Raw genomic sequence first — 26,073 nt, forward strand, 5'->3', positions numbered from 1 at the left:
GTGTGGAGATGCACACAAACATATATACACTTTAATAAAAATGTTCAGACCAAAAAGATCAAAAATTAAAACACAGACCATCTTGTTAAAACAAGGAAATATTTACATTTTATCATTCAGATCCAATGAAGAGAGCATTCATTTTAATCCACTCATCAAAAGGGCTCATTAGAAGCCAAAAATATGGGACTAAACAACCCATTTCCCTTGTTTTTAAATGAGAGAAATCAAATTGTGAAACAAAACACAACTACCACTTATTGAAAGAACAGTTGTAAACTTTTCCACATTAAATAATAATGAAGAGATGTACAAAGTCTATGCTCCTAGTATAAAAGAGGATTTATACACTGGGTTATAAAAATATGGAAGAATATTAAGAATCTTTAACAAGGATAAATTGGAGTACACAAAAATGCTTGAAATGTAAACCATTTATAAGACCTAATGCAGAAAGTTGGGTGACAGTGTGTTAAAATCACTTTTTTTCTTACTATTAAAACATAGTGAAATCAGTTTATCTTCAGAATGAACTATCGTCTTACTCCAATCTGTGTTTTGAAAATTCACCCAAGTGAACCAAATGTTTTGTTCCGTTTGGGAGACTTCATATCTTTTCTGCATGGCTTCACTTCTGCATAAAAGACATATCACCATCAAAAATGCGTGCACATAATCTTCTATAAAGAATAAAGAGGTCTATTGCATTACACGTACATGTGACAATATAAGAGCTCTACAAACATGACGCTGTCCCAGACAAAAACAATACCCAGGTGAGAAAAACGTTAACCTGTGAATTGACAAGTCATTTGTCACACTACCCAATAACTCAATGAAGATTAAGCAAAAAGGAACATAAGAGCTCTACTGCATCAGGCCCAGGGCACATCTAGTCCAGCTTCCTGTATCTCACAGTGTTTCACCAGAAGCCTCAGGGAGGCAACAAGGAATCAACATATGTCCAAAATTCTATGGAAGAAGTTATCCTCTCTTCTTCTTAAACATATAGAACACACAGAAATGCTTCATTTAGGGGGAAAAAATGCAAACTGAAACATGGTTCCAAAAGAAAACCATAATCTAAGCATAGCTATTGCACAATTGCTGCTCATTTTAATTGAGTTTTCTTGAAATCCTTTTCAAAATCCACTAAAATAAATGTATGTGGCAAACTAACAGTACTTCTTGGACTTAATTATGCCTGCAGAAGGAAGCTAATTTAATTAGGAACCTTAAGCATACTGACCATCTTTTCCACCAAAATCCCTAACATTGCAAAGCCTGCTGCCATCATGAAACCAATATAACCTGTGCTTTGTGAATTATGCTTTTACTGCAATGGTTTAATTATGATTATTTCAAGTTATGTTTGCAAAGTCAAATGGCACAGCTGAGAAAGAAAATCTTTGGTTACCTAAAATTGTCGTTATCACTGAATAAATTAATGGAATGAAGTGGCACATGTTGGTTTTTTCCTTAGCTGCTCATCTTTGGTATTGTTTCATGAAAAATCAACTGAAATTTTATTTCATGATTGTGATTTTTTTAAAAAAAGAGAGAGATAAGGTTTTAAAAAGAGCATTCATTTTTAAAAGAGCAAAAACAAAGCCTTATGAACTTCAGGCTTTTGAGACCCATGATTATTTATATCCTTCAAATTTCACATATTTTTCAAACATACAAGGATCAAAGTTTAAAAACACCATTTGGTTCTTCAGTTCAAGAGCCCCAAACTAAGTAGTTTGAAAACAAAAATTAGATCACCTCTGCTTAAAAAAAAAAATCCTGAGTCTTTCATACAAAAATAAAATATTTGCACAAGTGTTTTTTGTTTGTTTTAAATCCACTGTCTTTAGGACACGGAGAGTTAATCAACTGTCTTCAGCTTGCCGGACTTCTGCCAAATTGGTGCCAAGTACTGCAGTTAATGAAGCTCGTCTTCTACGAATGATCCGACCAGAAGCAATGAGGTCAGCATAACCCCGCTGGTGGGAGAAGGCATAAGCAGACCGACGGCCTGATATCCCACGACGGAAGGCGCTTCGCCTCCGCTTCCACTGTTCCTCTTCAGCCTTGTACTTCTTACGATTCTTCTGAATCTTTAAATGAGAAAGTTAGTCATGTTAGCTGTCGGCCACAATAACGACATGAAACCTCAATGTCCAGAAGCAATGACTAGCTTGGCAACTGGGAAGCTACAGCAGAAGAGGGCTACTGCTTTCCTTTCCTTGCTTGTGGGCTCTCCAAAAGTATCTAAGGAGCAGGAGTCCGGATTAGATGAATTTTTGGTCTGACATAGGTTCCTAAGTTCACAATGTGTATATTCTGAATACTTAGAATGCACACTACAAAATCTTCATCCCTTATTGGGAGGAGATGTCTGGCACTGTCCCCCCCCCCCCCCCACAGGATGCAGTGTGCTCTTCAGTATAATGGCTGCATCAGCAAGGGAAGATATGGGAAGGATTCTGCTGTGAATCATTCAGACCTGATCACAGCAGTCCACACATAAATGAGACTGAGGTGGGATTATTGTAATGTGCTCTATGTGAGGCTGCCTTTGAAGACTGTTCAGAAACTGCAATAAGTTCTTTGGAGACCTTCCAGCAGGGCCTTAATGAATTTTTTTTTTTACAATGGCCTTTGATGGCAAATGCTTATGGTTTCCAAATTTCAGACACAATTTGACTCTTTTAACTGATGTTAAGAACATAAAACAGCCCTGCTGGATCAGGTCAAAGGCCCATCTAGTCCAACTTCCTGTATCTCACAGTGGCCACTAGATGCCTTAGGGTGCACACAAGACAACAAGAGACCTGCATCCTGTTGCCACTCCCTTGAAGCTGGCATCCTGTTGATCCATGGGGGTGTCTTAAAATTATTTTTTACTGTTTTAAGATCTTCATTTATTATTGTTTATTGTTTTTAGATGGTTGTAAGCTGCCTTAAGTGCCTTCACCAGGAGAAAGGTGGGATAAAAGCCAATAAAACAAATGTGGTGACCTGTGTAGTGCTAAGGATGAGGTGGCCTGACTTTGCTGGACCACTTCCCTCCATCTGCACTTGTTGCTGTTTGTGTACGGCCACAATTCAGTGCTTCTCTTAGCCTTTACAGCTTAGGGCTGAGATGTCCTGGGAACCAGCCTGCTGAAATCATTTGGGGGGGACCTTTCTACAGGTGCCACCAGTCTCTGAGATTAGACTGGTGGTGACAGGAGGAACAGCCTTCTCCATAATAGTACCACAACAGTACAACTCCCTGTCTATTTAACCAAGAATGAAAACCTCCCAGTTAGCTTTCTGGTTGGGGCTTAAGTTGTTTTTGATTTGTATTATGTTTGCTCTTTGATCATCATCATAATTTTGGCAGCTTGATAAATTGAGCTTATGGTTCTTTCCCTGCTTTTATCACTTGGTGTTTTTATACACAAACTTTGATGAAACTGCTATAAAATGATAGTATTTTAGTGACTAACCAATTCATTGTATATATGCTTTTACAAAGAACAACCCTCTCCCCCAGATGTCTGCAGGGAGACTGACATTCCATTACATAAAAAGTCAGGTGTTGTTTTTTTTTTAACTACTCCAGCATTGTTACCACTAGATAGTATTCTAAGCTAATCTGTTCTGGGTCTTGCTCTGCTACTTACCTTCTCACTTTCTGTAGGCCAAATGGACATAGTCAAGAAACGTAGAGCTATCACAGGCAACAAGCAAAGTGCGACGGAGTAAATTATTGTCAGCCAGATATATGGTTGTCGGAGGGCATTTGAAGCCGTACCTGTGAGGAGACAAAACAAAACTATACATCTAGCTGCAGCTCCCTCTAGCCATGAAATACTCCCTCACACCATGCAGAAGCCAAACATGCTTGTAATTTGCAGTGATCCTTTTAAGAATTACTGGCTAAACATTGTTTTAGAGGCTTGCAATTTCAAAAGCAGTCTTCTTGTCGAGCAAAACCATGTTGCCTTTTCCTGTTAATTACAGGCGTGCACCGCTAAACAACCTTTCACTTAATGACAGATCACATATATGACAGTGGTCAAAGCACAACAAAGAGGCTCTTAATGAAGCAGTCAGGTCTCCAATAGCCTGCACAAGAGTGTCTCCCGTAGCCTGTGCAGCCAGCTAGTTTCTGAAAGGGAGTGTCTGTTTACACAATGGCACTAGATTGGGCTGAATGTTCACTTAACAACCTAATTGCATAACAACGTGATCAGAGAACATATCCCCATTGTCAAGTGACACACACCTGTATATGCTTTTGTGTGCCAAATATTTGTGATTCTAGCATATGTATATTCATGCCTTTTACCAAATGTCTCTAGCTCAGCATTGTGTACAAAAGACTGGCAGCAGTCTCCACAGTCTCAGAAAGACACCTTTTCCAGTACCTGTTACCTGAGGCCTTAACTAGAGATGCTGGGGAATGAACCTAATTAAGCAGAGCATGCATTCCACCAGTCCTACATTCCCTTCCCATCACTTTTAGTCCTACCAAGATTTTGATACAGTTGGCCAAAAGGGCTCACTTGACAGGTATCAACACTGCATGCAAATTTTGTAGGTTCAGGTATCCTGAACCCCACAGCCCACCCTAGCAAGATGAAGTTATTAATTATTGCTTCTGTTAATGTCCTGGGATAATTTGCATAATGTGGTATTTTAACATATGGGCAGGAGGTCTGGAGGGTAGATTTTCCGTTAGCCCGAAGATAACATTGGAAGGTCGCCAGTTCGAGGCCACTGGCAGCTCCGTGAATGGTGAGACCTTGGAGCAGCTGACAAGCCAAGCTGAGTTATTCCACCTGCTCTTTGGTGTGCGCGAAGTAGCGTCTTGGCTGCCCTTCCTGTGAGAGATAAAGGAGCTGCTTGTCAGCCTGCGTGGGAGGCAACTGGAGACCAGAAGTGATACAAGACCAGAAATATCCATCTGAAATGTTGTGTGGTTCTTGCAAGGCAGAACCTTTATGTGATTGTAAAAATCCCCTCGAGGATTTAGAAACAGCCTGCCTATGTAAACCGCCTTCAAGTCAGAGGAGTAATCCGATGACCAGAAAGGCAGTATATAAATACCCAGTCATCATCATCATCATCATGCTGCAATCCTATACATACTTTCCTGGAAGTAAGCCCCATTTAGCACAATGGGACTTACTTCTACACAAACATGCTCAGGATTATGTTTGCTACTGATGCAGTCTCAAGAGAAATTAATACCTACTGACCTGTAAACTGAAAAGAAGATGGAAAGAGGACGTGTATCCCAGCACTGTGTAGGTCAAACATAACACCGAAGTAAAGTGCGATACTCCCAAATATTGAGAAAGCATTAACAAACGTCCAGTAAGATGTATCCAGACCCATCTACAAGCAAACCAGACAGCCAGGTTATAAAAAAGACCTGCAAGGTGTAAAGTGATGCACATTGGGCAAGAAATCATAATCTCACATATAGGCTAATGGGTTCTGATCATGAGAAAGATTTTGGGGTGGTAGTGGAAATGGAAAAAAGTACAGAAGAGAGTGACCAAAATGATTGGTGGTTGCCCATCTCAAAATTTGTGCTTTGACAACAAAATCAAGAACACAAAGATTAATAAACTTGCCTGAAAGTTGACTGCAAATGTAAGAGAAGAGGATGCTGTTACGGCAAAGGACTGGTAATCAGAAGGCGCTTCTCCATCTTGCCCCATTGTTTGTAGGTATGCGCCATATGGCACAAAGAAAATGATCAGTGATGTTAGAACACCATGTAGAAGGCTTATGAAAAATTTCTTGTAGTTAAATAGCAAATCCCTCTGTCCTGAGAAGTACAACGAAGGAAACCGTAGGCTCAGCTTGTCGCTCACATCCTGAAATTAAATGATTTTTATAATGTCATTACACAGCAATTGTAGCATGCGTTAAGTATCAACTCTGCAATGCTTTCCACTATTTCCACTCTGCAGATGAAAAATCTTAGAATAGCAGAGTAGCCAGTACCGCAAGCAAAATTTAAATGTAAATATTTAAAGGTTGTGCATGCAAAAATTTAAATGTAAATATCTGCAGGGTTTCTAAACAATAACTGTTCTAACCTAATGGTTTATCTTTCTGCTTTGATGAGTGGAAAGTTACACCCATTTTCCATTCTGTCTGATAACAGTGCCTTGTTTAATAGGCAATCTTGCATATACCCACACCATGGAGACCAAACTAGCTCAGAAATACTAGGATGGGCTAGTTGCCAGAGTTGCCAGATCACGGCTCAATACACGGGTTCTCTTTTTGATGGGGTTGCCATGACAGACCCTGTATCCAAACACAAACACAAAGTGGTCCGCTTCCATGCTGCATTGTTTACATGTAAAAATACTTATCCAGTGGTGTGGTTTTTGTTAAACCTTGCTTACTACATTCACAGAAGTGCTGGTAATTTAATGGGTTTATTAACAGGGTTATATACAGCAACCTGATAGATGCAGCAGTTTTTCTTAGTCCAAGGAAAGGGGGGGAGCCAGGAGATTGGGTTGTTCTTAAGGTGACCAGGTGCTTATAATTGCAGGGATGGGAAAATCCAGTCTACGGTTTCTGTACAGAGTCTTCACCCATCAAATGTTTATGCCTAATAAAGGTTTTGTTGACTGTTGACTGACTGGAAAACCCAGCACAGCTTGACTCAAGTTGAGTCACAAGTCTCCACCCCCCCTGCGACTTGACTCAAACAAGTCATAAGTTTCCAAGTTGCCAAGTCACGCTTTCACAACGCTAAAGAACTAAAGGCCCCCCCCCCCCCTTTAAAAAGCATGCTGTGGTAAAAAACATGGCTGCTGCCAGGGGTTGTGCGTGTCTGAATTCTCTTTAACCACTTCCCTGCTGTTCCTGCCCATCTGCAAACACAGCGGGAGTGGATGGGACGGACTGCATGAGAGCAGGGAAGGAAGTGGCAAAAGGGAGGAGAGTCACATGCAGCAGCTGCAAGTCTTACCAGGATAAGCCAATTCTTGGCAGCTCTACTCAGAAGCAGTCCTACTGCAGCCGGTCATTCAGTGGGACTTCCTCCCCACAACTAACAATGGAGCTCACAGCAGCCATGCGGTAGAAGGTATGATTGCTGTTAACTGCCTCCCTCTCTTGCTTCCTTGCCTCCTCCCCTCCCTGGGTTTCTCCAGCCAATCATAAGGCAAGAACCCCCTTGGACTCCTCCTCCAGCCCTATCTCAGCCAAAGAAAATATCAGAACACCATCCTTCATCCAATGATCATTGGTTCTTTCAGAGATGGGCAAGAGATGCTGTTCCCACCTCCCTCCCCATCCCTGGGCTTCTCCAGCCAATCCAAAGGCAAGAACCCCATTGGATCTTCCTTCTGTCCTCTCTCATCCAAAAAAAAAAAATCAAAAAAAAAAATCAGACTGCCCACAGTTGTCCCATGATCTGTTCCTTTCTTCCTATCAGACATGGGCAAAAGAGTCTGCTCCCACCTCCCCTCTCCTGCTTCGATGCAAAAACAAACATTAACCCTTCCCTGCTTCCTAGCTGGAACTTCCCTGCTGCTTACCCAGTTTGAATTATGGCCCCACAAGGTATTTCAAGCCACGAAAATGGAAAGCAAGCACACCCAGTCACAGGCAGACTTGACTGCTGAGTCAGAGGGCCCTTGACTCAAGTGTTTTTCCAAATCTTCCATACATGGAACTCAAGTCTTAATGAGTCAGCAAAAACCACTGATTTCGCAACTCGGACTCGAGTCACCTGACTCAAGTTCCCATCTCTGGATAACTGCAGATAATTCACTGCAATTAACACACCACTTTTGCTCACCCAGATGACACTTCCCACAGACCCAAAGGAGATGTGGCACTATGGAAGTGCCATACCACCTGTACTTTTGCACAATACTAATGCAACATGGGAGTCAATCACAGGGGACTGATTTTGCATCCAACAATTAGCTCAGAGGGAGTTCTATAGCCATCTTGACAGCCTTTAAAGTGACTTGTTGACATACCTGGTCAAGTAAGCCAACAAGAAGAACAGGAAGGCTGGTATACAACACATTGTAGAGAGTGATGAACCAATCTTCATAGGCAGTCTGCAATTAAACAGTAACAACTCAATTATAGCATTTTGATCCATACAAGAAGAGATTTCTCAGATTATTAAATGAAATGATAAATTATGAAATCATGCAGATGATGCTGTTTCCATGGCAGTATCAATAAATACAATGAAAAACAGCAGACAATACCAGCGTAGGCAAAGAAAAAGAACTCAATAAGAAGACTACAGAAATAAAACTGTCTTCACTGACTGTTTGAAGGTTATTGAAGAAGCAGCCAGGTGTACTTTCCTTGTAAAAGGTGTGCCCCCCCCCCCAAAAAAAAACACACCCTGCCTCTTGTATAGATCTGCTACACTTCCAATAGCAGGGAAGAACAGAGCAGAACCTCTGTTAATTTCAGTGTTCAGGCTACTTCATAAGGGAGAAAATAGTTCTCCATTTCTACATTTCTACAATAGTTCTACAATTAAAATTCATAAGCCCCTTTCCCCTTACCTGAGCTGAAAAGCCATTGAAGAAAGAGTACCAAAAGTGAACTAATGTAAATGCAAAGTTTTTGTAGAAAAAGTATCGTAGGAATTTGCACATCCTTATGTAGGACCATCGACCATGAACAAGTAACAACCTTTGAAGATATCTGAACTGGCCAAAGGAGTAATCACTAGACATGACTGCTTGCATCCCTTCTTGTCCACTTATGCCAACACCAATATGGGCAGCTAAAAGAATGACAACAGAAACCAAACACAGTGAGTCACTTAAAAAAAAAATGGAATAAAGTTAACAGTCAATATTACATTATCGTATTTCACCCCTTCTGTTTATAGTGCTTCTTTCATTAGAACTGTACTTGAGGGAATCTCACTTATTTCCTGCCTTTCCAATATTTAAACACTTGTGTAATATAAAATAAAACTTTTATTTAGACTTCTCAAAAATAGCAAAAAAAGATACAGGTGGGACCTTGGTATCCAGTGATTTAACTCACCACTGATACTAAGATCCACTTTAAATGCCTTGGAAAAACGGCACCAAAATCCAATTTCCTACCTTCATGCTGTTAAACCGCACTGGTTGCAACTGCACTTTAACGTGTGGTTAAAGATAGCTTTAAAGACCCACTTTTAGGTTGCATGCTCCTCTACTGTCGCCCTAGAATGAATTGGTATAGGCGCTATACCGAATTCAGCCACTAGATGGGGTGAATAATGGAATCTAATGGAATATTATTCACCCCATCTACTGGCTGAATGCAGTAAGCATTGAGCAAGAAACCTGGAAGAGGGTTTTAAAGCTATTTTTCCACTAGATTTGGTATCCACTGATTTTTTTAAATCCACTTGGGGTTCTAGAACAGAACCCTACTGGGTAACGAGGCACGACCTATACTGTAAAACAGATCCAGAATACAAGGACTGTTTATTGCAGAAATTGGCAACCTTTTTAGCAAAGGGGTCTGAAATTCAGCAATGACATCATAACATATCTCCAAATTTCCAGGTTGCCAAACTCCCAAAAGTGACAGGATGACCTTGGGTGGCAGGCCACATCAGGCCCACAGGCTGTAGGTTGCCATCCTCTGGTCTATTGGGAGAAGAAAAGAATATGCAAGATTAAAGCAAGAATATCAGGATGAAACATAGAACTGCCCAAATGAACCTGGATACATTTTGGGTAAGATAAATGCAAATGTAATGGCTGAGTATGCTCTTCCTATTCTCCCTCATCTCTGCACCAAGGCTGCCCAAATTCCATATTCATAACACATTTTGAAACCAAAATGAACTTACATGAGTATATTCATTTTTCTGCTTCCACAGATCAGTTAACAAAAGTTGGAGCGGTGGGGTTCGTTTTGTTTTTTGCAAGCAAAAGGGCTCAGGGAATAAGGAACATATAGTTTGAAATTAGGTGGTTAAAAGAACTGTGGTAAGGGGAATGATAATTTCAGTAGCCACGGTAGACTGATAGATACAGTGCATTACATCAGTATTTCATCCAACCCAACTACTAGAAACAGTCACACCCCTTCGACTTATGGGCCTCCAACACTGTTAATGCACCTGAAAACTTTCTTCTGCAATGTTCCTGAAACGTTCTTTTACAGGTCCTGAAACCTTTGGAAGGCTCTCATGGAATAAAAGAACAAACCTACTGTCCCACTGTAAAGTCTGAGACGACCAGAGGTTTGGGGGCTACAGTTTCATTTGCTACCATAGAACCGGCAGAATGCAGATGTACTATGGCCGTTACACAAAATGCATTCAAGAAACATTCCTTGGTAGTGAGAAAGTTATTGGGGAAGGATGGTGACTCAGTGGTAGAGCACATGCCTTGCACAGAGAAGGCCCCAGGTACAATCTCTGGAAGCACCTTCAGACGAAGCAGAAAAAAATCCCCAGTTAGAAACCTGGAGAGCCACTACCAGCGCCAAAAAGACTGAGCTAGAGGAATCTATTTTAACTCTGTACATGGTAGGTTTATATGTTCTTACCAGCAGAAGCTTTAAATTTTGTAAAACCACCAGCAATTAGCCTTCTCAAGAAGAGAGCGTGTTTTATGCAGACACTTACTTTTAATCATATTTACATCATTGGCACCATCACCAATGGCTAAAGTTATGGCTTTCTTGTACTTCTTCACCAGCTCGACCACCATGGCTTTCTGCTTAGGTGTCACCCGACAGCAGATCACAGCACTGCACTCGCAAGCGAGGTCCACGAAGTTCCGCTGCTGCTGCTCCTTATATATGTCTGCCTTTCTTCTGCTCTCCCTCTGCTTCTGTTTCTCTTCCGCTGTCCTGGGAAATTTCAGCTTCAGGAGCTTCTTTTTCTTTGTCTTCTTTTCTAAAAGAATTTCATTCTGTAAGGAGAAAAAGGTAAGAGCATTATAAGGTTTGCTTTATTTGCAGAGTCTTGAGAAACTAGATCTCAAAAAGTTAAATGTCAGAAGCAATTACTAAAATAACCCACAGGATGCTAAAAGTTCCTGGGTTAATAGTCACATTGATTCATTCCCACAAGAGGTTTGCCTTGAGAAGTTTCCATGGGTCTATAAACTAATATGAGGATCAGTACAATGACCCAAATAGATATTTATGAACCATCTGCAATTGAACACACCATTCAAATGCATCTTGTAATAAAGTAAGGCTGCAATCCTAACCACACTTTCCTGACAGTAAGCCCCACTGAACAAAATAGGACTTACTTCTGAGTAGACCTGGTTACGATTGTGCCCTAAGATCATTAATCTTCTACAAGTTGCTTTTATAATAACTTAGCCAGTTGTTAAGAGGCATGGATTATGGAACTAATCTGATCCCAAAGCTTGTACATAAACTTAAGCAAACAGTGACAGTGCTATGCACATCAAAAGAGAATAGTTTTGTGCCTACACAGCAAACAACCATTAATGGCACAAAGGCCTGGTTCATAAAAAGAAATGGTAACCTTATGGTTTCCTACATACATTGTATTGGCAAATCATTAGAATCATACAAATTATGAACGGATGTTGTCTGGTTGTTGGATTCAGATGAAGATGTAAGCTAGACTTTTACCTGCAACTCCTTATTTTGGTCAATTCTCTAGTTTCCATGTCGCAGTAACAACAGCTCTGTACTTACCAGCCAGGAGCCCGTGATAATTAGAGCTCGGTTTCCACCAGCCGGAAAAAAGGGTTCATTGGCTGTTTGAGAATTTATAGTTGATCCATCTCTGTTCCTCTGATTTTCCAAACGTGTTTGAAGGAGAGCACTGAAGAGAAGGGAAAAATAAAGATCCATAAAAATCATCATTGTTTTAATAGTGAATAGTTGTCTTTGACACCTTAAAGTTTAGCAATTCAAGAGCCAAGAACACCACTTGCATGTTCTGAAAAATTCAGCAGTGTATTTTACATTCATCTTGGTGGCACCTGACCCAGAGTCTGCCTTTTTAAAAAAACTGTAGCAAGTTCAAAGTTGATTAACCTCCTGTAATCCCCGCATTTTCATCATGAGACAATTCGAAAGTTCTACTTGGACTTTGGGATTGCAGGTGACAGTTTGCAGTGGTGAGGCCTGGGGCGAGTGGGATGACCTGACACCACCACAGCGATCGCAGTTCTGCGGGAACCCAGGAGCATTCCCCCTTATCGGGGTGCTCTGCTAGTCTTGAGGAAGGTCCAGGAAGCCCACAGCCACCTCTGCAGGACTTCCTGATGCTGAAAATTGTTCCAATCGGGAACTGGAGTGCACTTCGGGATCGGAAGCTGCAAGCCTCCCAGACCCTCCCCAAGGCAGCAGGACCCCCCCCCCCAAGCTAAGGGCAAAGCCCCTAGATTCCTGCGGGGCCGTGATTGCTGCGGTGTCTTGGGACACCCATTACTGGGCCACTTCCCCTAGGGGAGGAATGGCCCAGTTTTGGTTCCCAGTGGTGGGTTGTGGTCTACCACTTTGGGAACCACTGACCTAGACATTTCTATTCCACCTTTCCTCCAATGAGTTCAGTCTGGCATACATGGGGGCTTACTCACTTCATCCTTACAACCATCCTAGTGGCAGACTAGACTAAAATTGTTGTCCGAGTGGAGGATTTGAATCCAAATCTCTCAGCCCAATTCCAGCACTCCAGCTGCTAAGCCACATTGTTGGACTGACTTTCAATGCACACTATATTCTAAAAGGAGAGAGTATCACCAGCCTCCCCATTCTGCTGTAGGCCCTGGGAAGAGGGTACATTGCATCAGACAAGCTTGGCCGACGCAGGGGTCTGGGGGAGCCTGGGGAAGGCAGGAAGGAGGTAGGAGGGAGGAGTTTGGGGGCAGGGGGAGGACTGGCTGCAGGCATTCCTGGGGGTGGGCAGGTGGGGAGCAGGAGGTGGGGATAGCACCAGCAGTTATGCCAGATCCTGGTCCCGTTCCAAGACAGTCCCAGGCTGCTTGGATTTGTGCCACCTCCGGACATGGCACAGATCTGAATAGCCCCATTCAGACTGCAGTGGCTGTCCCCGGGCTAAGGGGAAAAGTTTCTCCTTGCCCGTGGCTGAGCCTCTGAGTCTTAGGATTGCGCTCTTAACAGGACAACATGGCACAATCCTATACACACTTACCTGGGAGTAAGCCCCATTGACTATAATGTGACTTACTCCTGAGGAGACATGCATAGGATTGGGCTGAGAGTCAGGATGCAAGACAAGTGGCGACACCCATTATAATTCCTTCCTTCCAGAAAGAAGACGTTTTTATTTACCTAACATCTTCTCCATAGCAGATGGTAGTTTCATCTGTTAAGAGCTCACAAGAAAACCCAATGTTTTCGGCGGTTTCTGTAACAGAAGACAATACAGTGTCATAGTTTGAGCCTCATCTGAATTTCATGCCAGGTTTGGACAATGACTCCAAACCAACAAAGAAACATGCAAGCCCCGTAATAACCTTTAAAAAGAATTAACTTCCTGTCCCCCACCTTAAGTAGATAAGAAAAGAGCTCTTAATATACATCACCTTTCTTGTCACCTGTTAACACCCAGATCTTAATGTCTGCCTTCGCCAGTTTGGCTATAGTTTCTGGAACCCCATCTTGTAACTTGTCTTCAATTGCTGTGGCACCTAAAAGCTGCAGATTATTTAAAGATTACTAAATACACATGTTTAGCATGTAAAATAATTGATACACAATACTGATTTATTTCCCACCTTTTTTTAAAATTTCCTTTCCCTCCCACCACTCCCCTGCCCCTCTCCTCTCTCTTTCCCATCTCCCTTTTCCCTCCCCCCTACAACCATTCCCCCTGTCCCCCTTCCCATCCCCAAACCCTACTTTGGTATTGAGGCATTGAGGTCTCCAGCTCATTACTTTGAGCTGTGCCATGTGGGTTCCAATGAGAGGTCAGGAGTAGTTCTCCTGAGCAGAACCTCCCCCTCCCTGTCTTCTAACAAACATGTTTTAAATTGTCAATACCATTATTTCAACTATTTAAACTTATTTCAATTATTAATGTCCTCCTCACTTATTAGTCCATCTACTAATAAATTATTAGAACTCACTTTAAAGTGTTAATCATTTAAGTTTCTAGCCCATCTACTAATTCAGTTAATACTTAAATTCTTAACTCTATCTTATTCTTCACAATCCCTCTTAATAACCTCATCCCAATTCTGCTATAATTGGGTCTTATCTTCTCATGTCCTTCTACTTGGCACACAGCGCAAAAACCCAGGTGTTCAATTGCTCTGGGAAAGTTCAACGAAGTCTATCTTTTCAGAGTTTTTTTTTCTTTCAACTCTGCTCCACTGTCGTCCATGTTCCTCTTGCAGGTTTCTTTCCCTTCCTTTTTCTGGGAGTTGTATCTTCATTTCTCTGAAAAAATCCTTCAACTGTATTTCGTCCACCATAACTCTTGTATTATGTCCACACCAGACAATCAATTTGAACGGAAAGCCCCAAGTGTAATTTATATTTTGTTTCCGAAGCTCTTCTGTGTACACTTTCCACTCTGTTTCTGAATTATCTCTGAAGCCAGATCCTGATATATCTCTACTTCCACTCCTTCGTATATTAACTTATTTCCACTCCTTAAAGCACCTTTGTTGTATAGAAATCACATCTTACAATTATATCCCTGCACCAATTCTAATTTCTCCTTCCACCAACTCTGTGAACACGTTCCAACTGCTTTTCTGTTATCTGCAGGTCAGGGCAGACATCTTTAAACCATCTTGTAATTATGTCCTTCAACTCTTCTCTCCTTTCTCCCTCCTTGAAGTTTCTCAGTCGTAAATTCTGACAACGGCCACAGTTCTCAAGGTCTTCAATCTCATCGCTCAGTCTTTATAATTCATTTTCCATAATACCGTCTTCTCCTGCTGTTCTTGCACCATTTCAAATGCTTCATTGGCTATCTGTTCAGCATTTTCAATTCTAGCCTCCACATTAGAAAGTGTTTCTCTTAATGGAGCAATAATAGCTGCCATGTCCATTAGTAAATCCTTTCTTAATTGCTGTAACAGCAGTTTCATATCTCCACATTGGTCAACAGCTATTTTATCCTTCATTATTTTCTGCTCCTTCCCTTTCATCTTACCGGCTTTATCGCTGGTAGAGTCTTCCAGGGAGGACTCCGGAGATTCATCTTGTTCCCATTCTTCTCTAGAGTGTTCCAATCTTTTTTTTTGTGGTATCCTCTTTGACCTATTCACAGTTACACTCTCCCAGAGTTATTCTTAATCTTTCTATGTAGGTTCACATTTAATTATTCCATAATAGACAGGGTTGGAGTGGAGCTGGTCTTCTATGCTACCATCTTCTTTGCAGCAAGCCACACCCCCCCCCCCAATTATTTCCCACCTACTGTGAAGTACTAAGTAAAAAAATATTTGATGGAGGTGACAGGACTATTTAATTATGTCATTAATGTTCTATTCATCCTTGAAGGAGCTGATAGCACTATGCACTATTCTCCCCCCCCCCACTTACATTTTATTGTCACAACAACTCTGTGAGATAAATTGGGCGAAGATTGGCCAAGATCCTTTAATAAGTTTCATAGATGATTGGAAAGTTGAATTCTAGTCTTCCTAATTCTAGTCAACAAACTAACCATAACCCAACCATAACTCTAACCAAGATAGCTCTCTTGTGCCTCCCTCCTCTACCCAGGGCAACACTTACATCTGCCATAATTTTTGAAGGTGATAGAGGGAAATGAAGAAGAACCCAGGCCTTTTTTTCTTCAGAGTTGTAGTACACATCTGTCAGTCTTACACTACTTCACACAATAAGATTTCCCTTAAAAGAGTTTATATGTTGGCTTAGGTTAGTGTGGTCTGCACTGTAAAGAAGCTGTATGTCTCTTGTCTCTAGGGTGGAATATGTACAGCCTTAAGAGTCATGGGAAGAGCAGGAAAACCCATCCTTGGGTTTTAAAAAAATGTAATTTAGGACACACCTTAAAGGAAATATTGCAAAGGCCAAGCACAGAATCAGAGAGTAAGTTCTTCTTCCCCATTCAATTCCCCATTAGACTTACAATTAAATTTGTTTCAATTTCTTCATACACCTTATCCAGAGCTTCGTCACGGTTTGTTTGAGCGACACTAGCAACCATGAATTTTTCATTCCATGCTTCAAACTCCTCATTGCTAATTTCTTTGTAGCAAAGGCACAATGTTCTCAGGGTTTCATTTGCAAATATCTACCAAGGAAAGAGAAAGGAGTGGCTCAGGACCATTCTGAAGTTTCAAAGAAAAAATTCTCCATGACAAATTGAGATAGGAATCATTCTGCTGGCAAAAGATCAAAATCTGTGAAGCCAGATGCAGAAGCAAACAGTAGCTTAGGAAAATTTGATGTGCAAACCAGCTTCAAAGTGATGTCTGATATTCTGGTTCTGCAGATTCTCAGAAACCATGGTTTCTGAGCCGACATAGGATCAAATTGTAAAAAACAAACCATGGAATGGCGACACCTGAATGAAGCCACAGTTTTATAATAGTGAATTGAATTCTACAGAGATCCCAGTACATGAGGAGACGTGACAGTAACATCTATTCACCGTTGTAGTACAGACTCGTCCTAAAGTGGTGATTGAAAAACTTATGGTCATCATCATCAAAAAACAGAGTCCCTGTTCACAAAGACCATTTCTGTAAGCCAGCAGCAGGACTTTATGAATTTTTATTTATGGAGAACTGTTTGGCACATTTTCAATGCTCTAAAAATATTAAATGAAAATATTCGCTACAGACCAGGAAACAGGATTCCACACATTCGTGCATTCCAGCTGGTGAAGCAACCTCTAGAGCAGGCTTCTTCAATCTGACCTTCAATCATGACCCCAATGTGGTTTCAAAAATCTCATGGGGGGGTCACAGTAACCTTTCAAAGTCTGTGCAAGAGAGGGCTTGGATCCAATTCAAAAAGGTACTGCCTTATCAAAAAAAACAGTTCTTGATACAATCCTGCACAGCCACCTCTTGCTCTCTTGCCTACAGCTCCTAAGGCCAGGATGGTGTAGTGGTTTGGGAGGTGGAGTCAGACGTGAAAGATCCAGGTTCAAATCCCTCCTCAGCCATGAAGCTTCCTGGGTGACCTTGGGCCAATCACTTTCTCTCAGCCTCACCTACCTCACAGGGTTGTTTTGAGGAAAAAAGGAGGGGAGCAGCTGTGTACACCGCCCTGAACTCTTTAGAGGAAGGGCTGTATAAAAATGTAATAAATAATAAGTAAAATAAGGTCAGCCCTGCTATCTCACAGAGTTGTCATGAAGACAAAAGCGTTGGGGGAAACAGCGTGGACAGAAGCGGGTGGCAAGAGGAGCAGGGGATGGACTGATTGTGTCCTAGGAGGAAGGCAGGATTGATGGTGGGTTCTCAGTCTCTTACTTTATTTTATTTAAGTTATGGCACAAATAATTTGAAGACTAGAGTTAGCATTTCAGCTTGGCAAATGCAGAAGAACATGGAAGCCAACTTACATCTAGTGCTTCCTGTGTATCCTGCCTTTTAGGATTATTTGGATGTAGCCGTTCATAGATCACTGTGTCGGCCCCTTTACAATATAGCCGGATGTTTCCATTTGGGTCCCTTGCTACAAAAAGGTAAACACTCAGGTTAAGGACATAAAGAACATATAGAATTTCATTCCACTGATGCATTGTTATGAATCACTTCTACATAACACATTAATATCACATAGGGAAGAAATGCAAAAATATAGGCAATTCACTCACACACACCAGGAGGTTAACTAAGCAATATTTACATTTCTAAAGTGAACGATACTGTGGCTTTAGGCTACATAGAAACTATCACTTAAAAGTGTAATTCATTAAGGTTTTCAGCATAGGGAGATGCACTTGCTCAAGGGGCAACAGCTACAGTTCCCAAACTTATTGTGGTTCGGCCCTTCTTTTACGGTGGCTGCTTCTTCCTGGCTCTTCTGGACACTGCCATCTTGGATTGTGTGATCCAAGATGGTGATGCCCAAGAGAGCCAGGAGGATGATGCTGGGGACATCCCGTGGTGCCCCTTGTTTGTTGTGGTGCCCGAGGGCGCAGTGGCACACAGTTTGGGACACACTGGGCTAAAGTGCACGTTAAGTGCTAAGATGTTAACAGTGCCAACCTCACTTAAAACAAGAAACAAATAAAAAACCGAGAAAAATCTTTTCTTCTGGCAAAATGAATTTAGGGTGAAATAGAAGGTGTGCTTAATCTTCCCCTGTGCCTTGTTTCCAAGCAGCAGTTACCACTTCAGCATCTTTGCCTCCATTAAAAACATACATCTGAAACCCTGAGTGAATGGGGGAACCACTTCTCTACTCTAAATTTTCTCTTCTGCTTTGCTTTGTACAAAAAGAGGCCTGGGCTCTGTTGTGTGCATTTCACAGCTCAGTAACATGACTTGAGCTGTGAAATAGGACTTCCAACCTTGCCTCTGCAATGAGTTCATTCAGTGGCCTTAGGCAAGCCACGGCCTCAGGTCCTAAGAGAGATAATAATACTTACAGCTCAATCCTATGCAAGATTGGGGCTGTCGCATGAAAGCATTTCTGCTCTTGCAAAATGGCCATTGACAGCACACAGAACACTCCATCAGTGGCCATTTCGGGAGTGTAACCACAAGAGGTGGTAGCATTCTCCATCCATTGCTGGACCCTTCTGCAGCTGCCGGAGAAGGTAAGGCAGTAGCAGGGAAGGAGGCAAAATTAGGTGGGGAAGGGGTAGAACAGGGGGTGGGGAGGCTGCACAAGGGGTGGATCTGGCAGCAATGGTGTGCACCAGACCCTATCCCCTCTGTCAACAGCTTCCCCTTTCTCTCCTCGGACTTGCATCAGATAAAGAGCTGGTGCAGGACTGAGGAGACCCACTGAGGAGTGGGAGGCTTATGGAGGGATAAAAGAATTTCTACCAACCCCCATTTGCCTCTGAAGCTTCCCCAGGCCTTGGAATGCCTTTTAAGGCAATAAAAACATCACTTGTGGTTTTATGATACAACCAGAAGTCGCTTTTTTCAATTTAATGGTCATTCTGAGGCCCGCAGAGGCTACAAGCAGATGTGCACAGCCTCTACGGGGCTCGGAAGACCCTCTGGAGGTGAGGAGAACACACGGGGCATACAGGGGGCATGGATCTGATCCGTGGATACTCGAAACTGCAGATATAGGATCCACGGATACAGGGCACCCCCGTATTATTAAACAAAGTCCACGTGTGTTTTTCTCCAAATATATGCTCTTTTCCTTTGTTATCACAAGATAATATTTTTAGGGGGGAAAATTCCAGGCATTCCTCCTCTTCCACCAGGAGTGGCAGCAGCAGAGACTTTAAAAAAAATTAAACTTACTGATTACAGACATCCGTTTTCTGTCACTGTTGAAGTCCAGAATGGCAAGAACATCGTACGTCTTTTGAATCCCCATCTCACTTATTGTGACAGTGTTTTGGGTCCGTGAAAGAAAAGCAAAACCAAAGTTTCTGGCTGCAGTAACCAATGCCCCTTCATCAGGGGAGGCTGCCTGATAGTTGAGTTCACCTAGGTTGTGAAGAAAAGAAGAATCCTTACAGATAGGAGAACTAAGCTAATTGAAACCTTTGCACTCAATCCATAGGTTTGCTTTCTGTATCTCAGGTCAGCTCACAATCTTGCTTCGCAAGTTCTGCCCTAGTTCATTATGGAAAAATGGACGAGAGAAATGGAAAATGTTGGGCTCAGAGAGGTGGTCTGAAGCCTCAACAAAATTGTCGCTATGAAAATAGGAGGAGCCACTTCTAAAGGTACAAGAAAAAAAACAGAGTTCAAGGTCCAATGCAGCTTGAGCATGCTTCCTTAGAGGCTGAAACAATTTCCTAAAACAAGTTGAGAGAGTCATATGCTCAGGCTTATAAAAAACAAACATAACCTAGAACAGGGGCTTCAAACCCTGGCATGTGGGCTGGATCTGTCATTACAGAAAAGCCCTCCAGGAGAAGTGCTTTCCACTCTACACCACAGTCGCTTGTCTTCAGGCCTGATCACCCCACAGCCCTTTGCTGGGCAGCCACTTCCAGGGCTAGTCGACCCAGATGCTCTTACATCCCAATTTTCTGGGGGCAGCAGAGAATTTTCTCATGGGGGACTGTGGGACGATCATGCCCGAAGACAAGTGGCTGCGGTGCAAAATGGAAAATGCTGTGCCCAGAGAACTTTTCCATAATGCATCAGGCCACAGTTTGGAAATTTCTGATCTAGAGGGAATTTTAAGCTTCTGTGCTGGCTTTAGAGGGAGGCATTAAGTTCCATCTAGGTTGTCTTATAAGTTAATATAAGCAAACAGAGTACAGGAGGGGAAAATATGATTCTGAGCTAGTAGAAAGTCAAGATGAGCACAAAATTAGGTAAGAGAGTTAGGGCCCAATCCTATCCAACTTTCCATCTCCGGTGTAGCCACAATGCAGCCCTGCGGTAAGGGAACACGTGTTCCCATACCTTGAGAAGGGCCCAGGGATTGCCCCTCCACCACAGGATGCAGTGCTCACCCCACTGGCGCAACTGCACCAGCACTGGAAAACTGGATAGGATTAGGCCCTTACTTGGCAATAGATTTAGTATACACGTGCCAACAGTTTGCAATGCATTGATAACATCTGATGCGCAGACACTGCTGTGAAGATATGTAAGCCTGTGATCTATGCAAAACCCTTTCATAAATACTGCATACCAAAGAACCCTTGGGCTGCCCACTGAACATTAGAGAAGGACTCTTCATAGCTTCCATCTCTATGAACACAGCACATACCATCACTACGGTCCACCATCACTGTGTGGCAAACTGCAAGCAGGAGGAAGAACTGCTGGATTTCAGGTTCCTTCCCAGAACGAATTTGTTCAATCAGATACTGATCATGAAAGCTGAGTTTCCCATCTGCATACATGTTCCAGCTGAAGTCAACTTGCTACGTAAGAAGAGAATGGGAATGCAAGTGTTAGTTTAGGGACAACTTTGTCTGCAGGTACATGATAAGTTCTACGTGTGAGGCAGTACATGAGTAGCTGCCTGGACCTTGGGGTGGTTTTGCCTCTGGTTTACTGAGCTGGGATAAAGCAGTAGTAATAACACTGGAGAGGCAGGTATAGGCCTGATCACATGTATAATTTCACATTTTGGCATTTTCCTTATTCAAGCAAGCTTTAATCCTATACAGGTTCAGCCTTATTATACATGGATTTTTCATACATGGATTTGACTCAACACGAATGGCCCCTGCAAATGAGAAGGAATGTACTGATGTTCCCTGGAGAAGGGGAAAAATGCATCCTTTAAAAATCAGTTTAAAAAACTGAACAGTCCTTTAACAATAGCCTCCTCAATGAGAGAGAGAGGGCAGCTGACTGACAATCCAACAGTCCTTCTCTCTCCAGGCGACCCCTCCCTTCCTCCTGAGCACGTGAAAGAAAGGTGATCACTGCATTGGTCAAGGGAGGGGCTGAGTGAAGCATCTTTGTAAGCACTTGGATGAGGACTGATTGATGGATTGTTTTCTTAATGACTCTTATCTTACATCACAAAGGTCAGCAAGGCTGTTTTTAAACCACCGAAGCAAAGAAACTTTGTTTTTTAAATTGATTTGCTATACTGCGTTTTTTTGCCATCCAGGTGAGTGCTTGGAACAGAACCCACACAAATAATGAGGTTGGTTGTTGGCATCCCTCAGTCTCGGAAGACTATGGTGTCACGCTCTGAATGGTGGTTCTGGAACAGAGTGTCCTCTCCAGTGCGCGAAGCCTGGGTAAAGTAGGTATGGAGGATAGGCTGTTACCCATGTAGCAAATCCCCCCTCTCCACGTCGCTGAAATGGTCCAATGGAAAGGCATAGGCCAATATGGTTGGTTCCAGCGGCGTCGCAGGAGTTGCCAGAACGTGACTGTGTTCAGCCATGAACTGCCTCAGGGACTCCAGCTCCGGATTTTGCCTCGAGGTTGACTCCTGAAGCCTTTTCCATAATTGGATGTAGCCACAAGGCAGTGGAGGTTTGGGATCAAAGTTTTCCTTCTCTCAGATGAGCTGCCTTCCCAGGTGAACGAGTCCCATCTACCCGGTGGCTGTTTAGTCACCTCTTACGACAAGTACAGCCAAACTGAGGGCCTATTCTTATCCCCAGCCCCCAGGGGTATAATGAGGCTCAACCTGTATATTAAGTAAATCAGTTCTAGGCAGATAAGATTCAAGAAAGGCTGGCAGTACTTAACAAGTAACAGTCTTCATGAAAAGTTGTTGGCAAGCAGCCTTAACATCAGTTAGCACTTGATTCTCATCAACACCTAGTGTGATTGTATATTTCTAACATTATTTAAATTATAAGCCTCTTTGAGAGCCTGTTCTGGCTGAAAAGTGGGGTAAAATATAAACAATAAACTCCATTTTTAAATACGAAGTATCAACTCTGCTGTAGCCAAGACCTGTAGACCTCTATTGCCTGTCCAGATGTGCCAACTCCTTGCTTTCTGTGTGCCCAATTCTATCCAATATTCCAGTGCCGGTGCAGCTGTGCTAATGGTGTGTGCACTGCATCCTGTGGTGGGGAGGAATGTTTGTTCCCTTACTTATGGGGCTGCATTGCAGCTGCACCAGTGCTGGAAAATTGGATAGGATTGGGCCCTGTATCATTCATTACACCAATGCTACAGGCTTACCTATTGTTCAGGGTGAGCCACAAAGAGTTTTCATTAAGCTACAGAGTGCTGATGGAGACATTCAGGAGATGAAGTAGCCCCACTATCAAACTCTATCAATTTCAAATGCATTGATAAAAAAAACTCTTACCTCAGGACGATTATGTGGTTGGCCCACCTTATCTCTGCACTCCCCTGAAAGGAAAAATAATGCCATAAATGACACAAGAAATGCCTTGTCAAAACATAGTACATGTCAATCTTGCCCAGATTTCAACAGTGGCCAACTAGATGCCATGGAAAAGTCTACAAGCAAGGCATGGAAACAGCCCTCCTCTGTTGTTTCTTTGGTAATCGGTTTCTTCTTTTGGTAACCGGCTATATAGAGTACCTCTGTGCATGAAGGCGCTATTTAGCTGCAGCAGTTAATAGTGCTGTAGGACCATCCCTCTTGAATGGATCTCATCTTTTCTTAAATACTACAGTACCTTAGATAGTGTCCATCACTAAACAACTTGCGGTTGTTAGTACTCTATGCTGCAATTAACATATAGTATTATCTTGTCTGCCCTGACGCTAGTGGCAATTTTTTCGTTCACCCCAATGAACTTTAGACTTACCATAGGTCTGTCCATTTATGCAACACTTTTTGAAAGCCATTATGTTCTGCGTCAGTGTACCAGTCTTATCTGAGAAGATATAGTGGATTTGCCCAAGCTGTTCATTCAAAGTAGTGGTTCTGGCCTTGGCGGCTGTATCTTTCTCTGGATAGTACATTTGCAAGTCCCAATTGATAAAATAGCTTTGGCCCAAACGGATCACTTCAACGCTGATTGGGTAAGAACATAAAAGGATTATCTTCATTCTGAGCAAGTCTTCAATACATAAAGCAAGGATTTATCAAAACTAAATAACTCTGGACACATTTAAGGGTCTTAATAAATCAAGCAAGCTAACTGGCCTTCTATTCTAAACAAAAAATTATTTGTACTTATGACTCAAAATATTTTTTTAGAGGAAGCACAGGTATCTGACAAGAGCATCTGGTAAACTTGCATTTGTGTTGTTCAACTGAGGTTAAAAGACTGGTCCTGAAACTCTGGCTAGCATTAACCATAGTTAATGTCATTACTGTCTTGGCAACTAACCATGGTCAAGGCTGGTGGGAAAGGATGGGAGAAAGGAGTGGATTATTACCACCCAATTCCTTAACCTTGACTAAGAGATGGGAAGCATTACATCTGATTGCAACATTTTAGAAGGATATTCTATTAAATCCACAATCCCTATAAGGCTAATGAATAAGTCTGACTAAATTAAGAGCTTGCTTACAATTATCATGTTTAAAACTAGCCTGTAAAAGATTGTGCAAATGTAGTCCCCACCCTCACTTCTAACCAGAGCTGTAGTTCAACAACAAAAAGAATAGCAAACTCCAACCTATTTTATCATCATAAGCCTCTCGCACAGGCAAGTTTGACAGTTTTAAATGCTGAACTACGTGCTAGGACAGGCATATTTACAGAAAAGCTATTAAAAATAGCACAAATGTTTGAAAAAGTTTTGACATGCCCAGACTTCAACAGGACATTAACATGATTTTAAAAATGCAAAGTCATGGTGTGCCTTACAGAAGGAATGAAATATGAAACTTTTTGGACTGAAATTCAAGTAAGCCTTGACCACCTTGACAATAGTTATGCTCAGTCATAACAAAGTCATAAATATTTGTACATAACAAAGTTTTAGGAAGGCAGACAAGAGATGACTTTTATAAAACTGAACATTTTCATTCTATTTCAGAAGTTAATGGACAGATGGGAGAAATTATGGATAAAACAGACAAAATTTACTTTGAATGTTAACATTAAGGAAAATATATATAAGATGATCTATCGTTGGTATGTGACACCAAGTAAATTAGCCAAAATGTATGAAACTATGTCCAATAGTTGTTGGAAATGTAAGAAATAAGAGGGAACATTTTACCACATGTGGTGGACGTGTTCAAAAGTTAAAAAATATTGGTCACAAATTCATGCACAGATACAGTTGATCTTAAAAACAAATATACAATTGAAGCCAGAAGTATTTTTATTAGGTATGACAGATGAGTAGGTGGAAAGAAAAAATGAAGTTTTATTTTTGTATATGATAAGCGCTGCCAGAATACTTTATGCTCAAAATTGGAAGACTATGAATATACCTTCGGTGGAGGAATGGTGGATAAGACTTATAGATTATGCGGAGATGGATAAATTGACAATTTTGCTTAGGGAGAATTCAACAGAAACCTTTTTGAAGAACTGGAGTCCAGTTATTGATTTTTTGAATCAGAGAGAGGATGGGGATTTGAGGTATTTTGGATTTGAAGATTGATTTTGAAGTATTAGTGGTATAGATTAATATTTGTTAGTGTTTGGACTGTATGTATTCGGATTATAAGTATGGGAATGTTTTGGCTTCGCTCGTGCTGCTTTATTAGAATTTTGTTTATGTATGTATTTGTTTTTCTATTTTATGTTTATTATAGTTAAATAAATAAATGACAAATTCAAAAAAAAAAAGAAGTTAATATGGAAAATACAGTAATATACAAATAAAGATAAGCAGAAGTAAGGATTGGGGTGGTGTCCTGGCTTGGGAATGCCCTCCAGAAGACTAGCCTGACATCATCTGATATCTTCTTGACATCAAGTGAAGGTTTCTTTATCTTTTTTTTTTTTACTCCATCAGATCTTTAAAATCTAATCACTTAGTGGTTTTAGAGCATAATCCTATGCATCTCTATTCAGAAGTGAGTCCCACTGTTTGCAACAGGACTTACTCCCAGGAAAGTGTGCATAGAATTTCAGTCAATATGCTGCTTTTTTAAAGCTGATCTTCTGGAGATGGTTTTAGCTTCTTTGTTTTTCTTATTATCACTCAGTAAGCCTCCAGAATGAAGAGCAGGCTATGAGTCTTATGATAAACAGTTACCTCACATAGAGGGAAATGGGAACCATAGTGTTCAGGACAATGATATAGCCCCAAAAGTTGAGGAAGCCACGATATGAAGCGGTATAATCTTTTCCATCATAGAGGTACCAAGAAATATCGCCAATCTGCTGCTCCCAGTAAGTGTGCCCGATAGCCAGGCCAGCTGACACCAAGATGAGTAAAACAAAGATCTGAAACAGAAAAAAGTCAACCTTTGTTTAAGAGGCAACAGCCAAAATTCGTCACCTTTGATTCCCCAATCTTACACTCTAACTGTTATGACTACACTTTAAATCATTGATATTTTTCTCTATAAGTAAAACAATATAGGAACTGTTGTCTTCTGAAGCAAAATAACTTCAAGGACACTGCCCTAAGCAGCCACCTAGAACTGTCAGCTGAATTC

General features: G+C 41.6%; 1 protein-coding gene across 1 annotated transcript in view; it reads right to left on the reverse strand.

Annotated features, from left to right (window-relative positions):
* Positions 1-1,874: 1,874 nt before the first annotated feature.
* ATP8B1 (ATPase phospholipid transporting 8B1) overlaps positions 1,875-26,073 on the reverse strand; it is a 34,911-nt gene continuing 10,712 nt past the window's right edge. The window contains exons 11-27 of the mRNA XM_066613246.1: positions 25,668-25,858; positions 23,309-23,517; positions 22,840-22,883; positions 20,815-20,971; positions 19,383-19,571; positions 17,513-17,625; positions 16,067-16,231; positions 13,542-13,653; positions 13,288-13,363; positions 11,683-11,812; positions 10,628-10,916; positions 8,550-8,773; positions 8,001-8,084; positions 5,619-5,864; positions 5,238-5,376; positions 3,657-3,787; positions 1,875-2,102 (exon numbers count right to left, since the gene is read on the reverse strand). Of these exons, the coding sequence (XP_066469343.1) occupies positions 1,875-2,102; positions 3,657-3,787; positions 5,238-5,376; positions 5,619-5,864; positions 8,001-8,084; positions 8,550-8,773; positions 10,628-10,916; positions 11,683-11,812; positions 13,288-13,363; positions 13,542-13,653; positions 16,067-16,231; positions 17,513-17,625; positions 19,383-19,571; positions 20,815-20,971; positions 22,840-22,883; positions 23,309-23,517; positions 25,668-25,858 (2,727 nt within the window). The remainder of the gene's footprint in view (positions 2,103-3,656; positions 3,788-5,237; positions 5,377-5,618; positions 5,865-8,000; positions 8,085-8,549; positions 8,774-10,627; positions 10,917-11,682; positions 11,813-13,287; positions 13,364-13,541; positions 13,654-16,066; positions 16,232-17,512; positions 17,626-19,382; positions 19,572-20,814; positions 20,972-22,839; positions 22,884-23,308; positions 23,518-25,667; positions 25,859-26,073) is intronic.

This window comes from Tiliqua scincoides, chromosome 2 (assembly GCF_035046505.1).
Source record: "Tiliqua scincoides isolate rTilSci1 chromosome 2, rTilSci1.hap2, whole genome shotgun sequence".
Lineage (NCBI taxonomy): Eukaryota > Metazoa > Chordata > Lepidosauria > Squamata > Scincidae > Tiliqua > Tiliqua scincoides.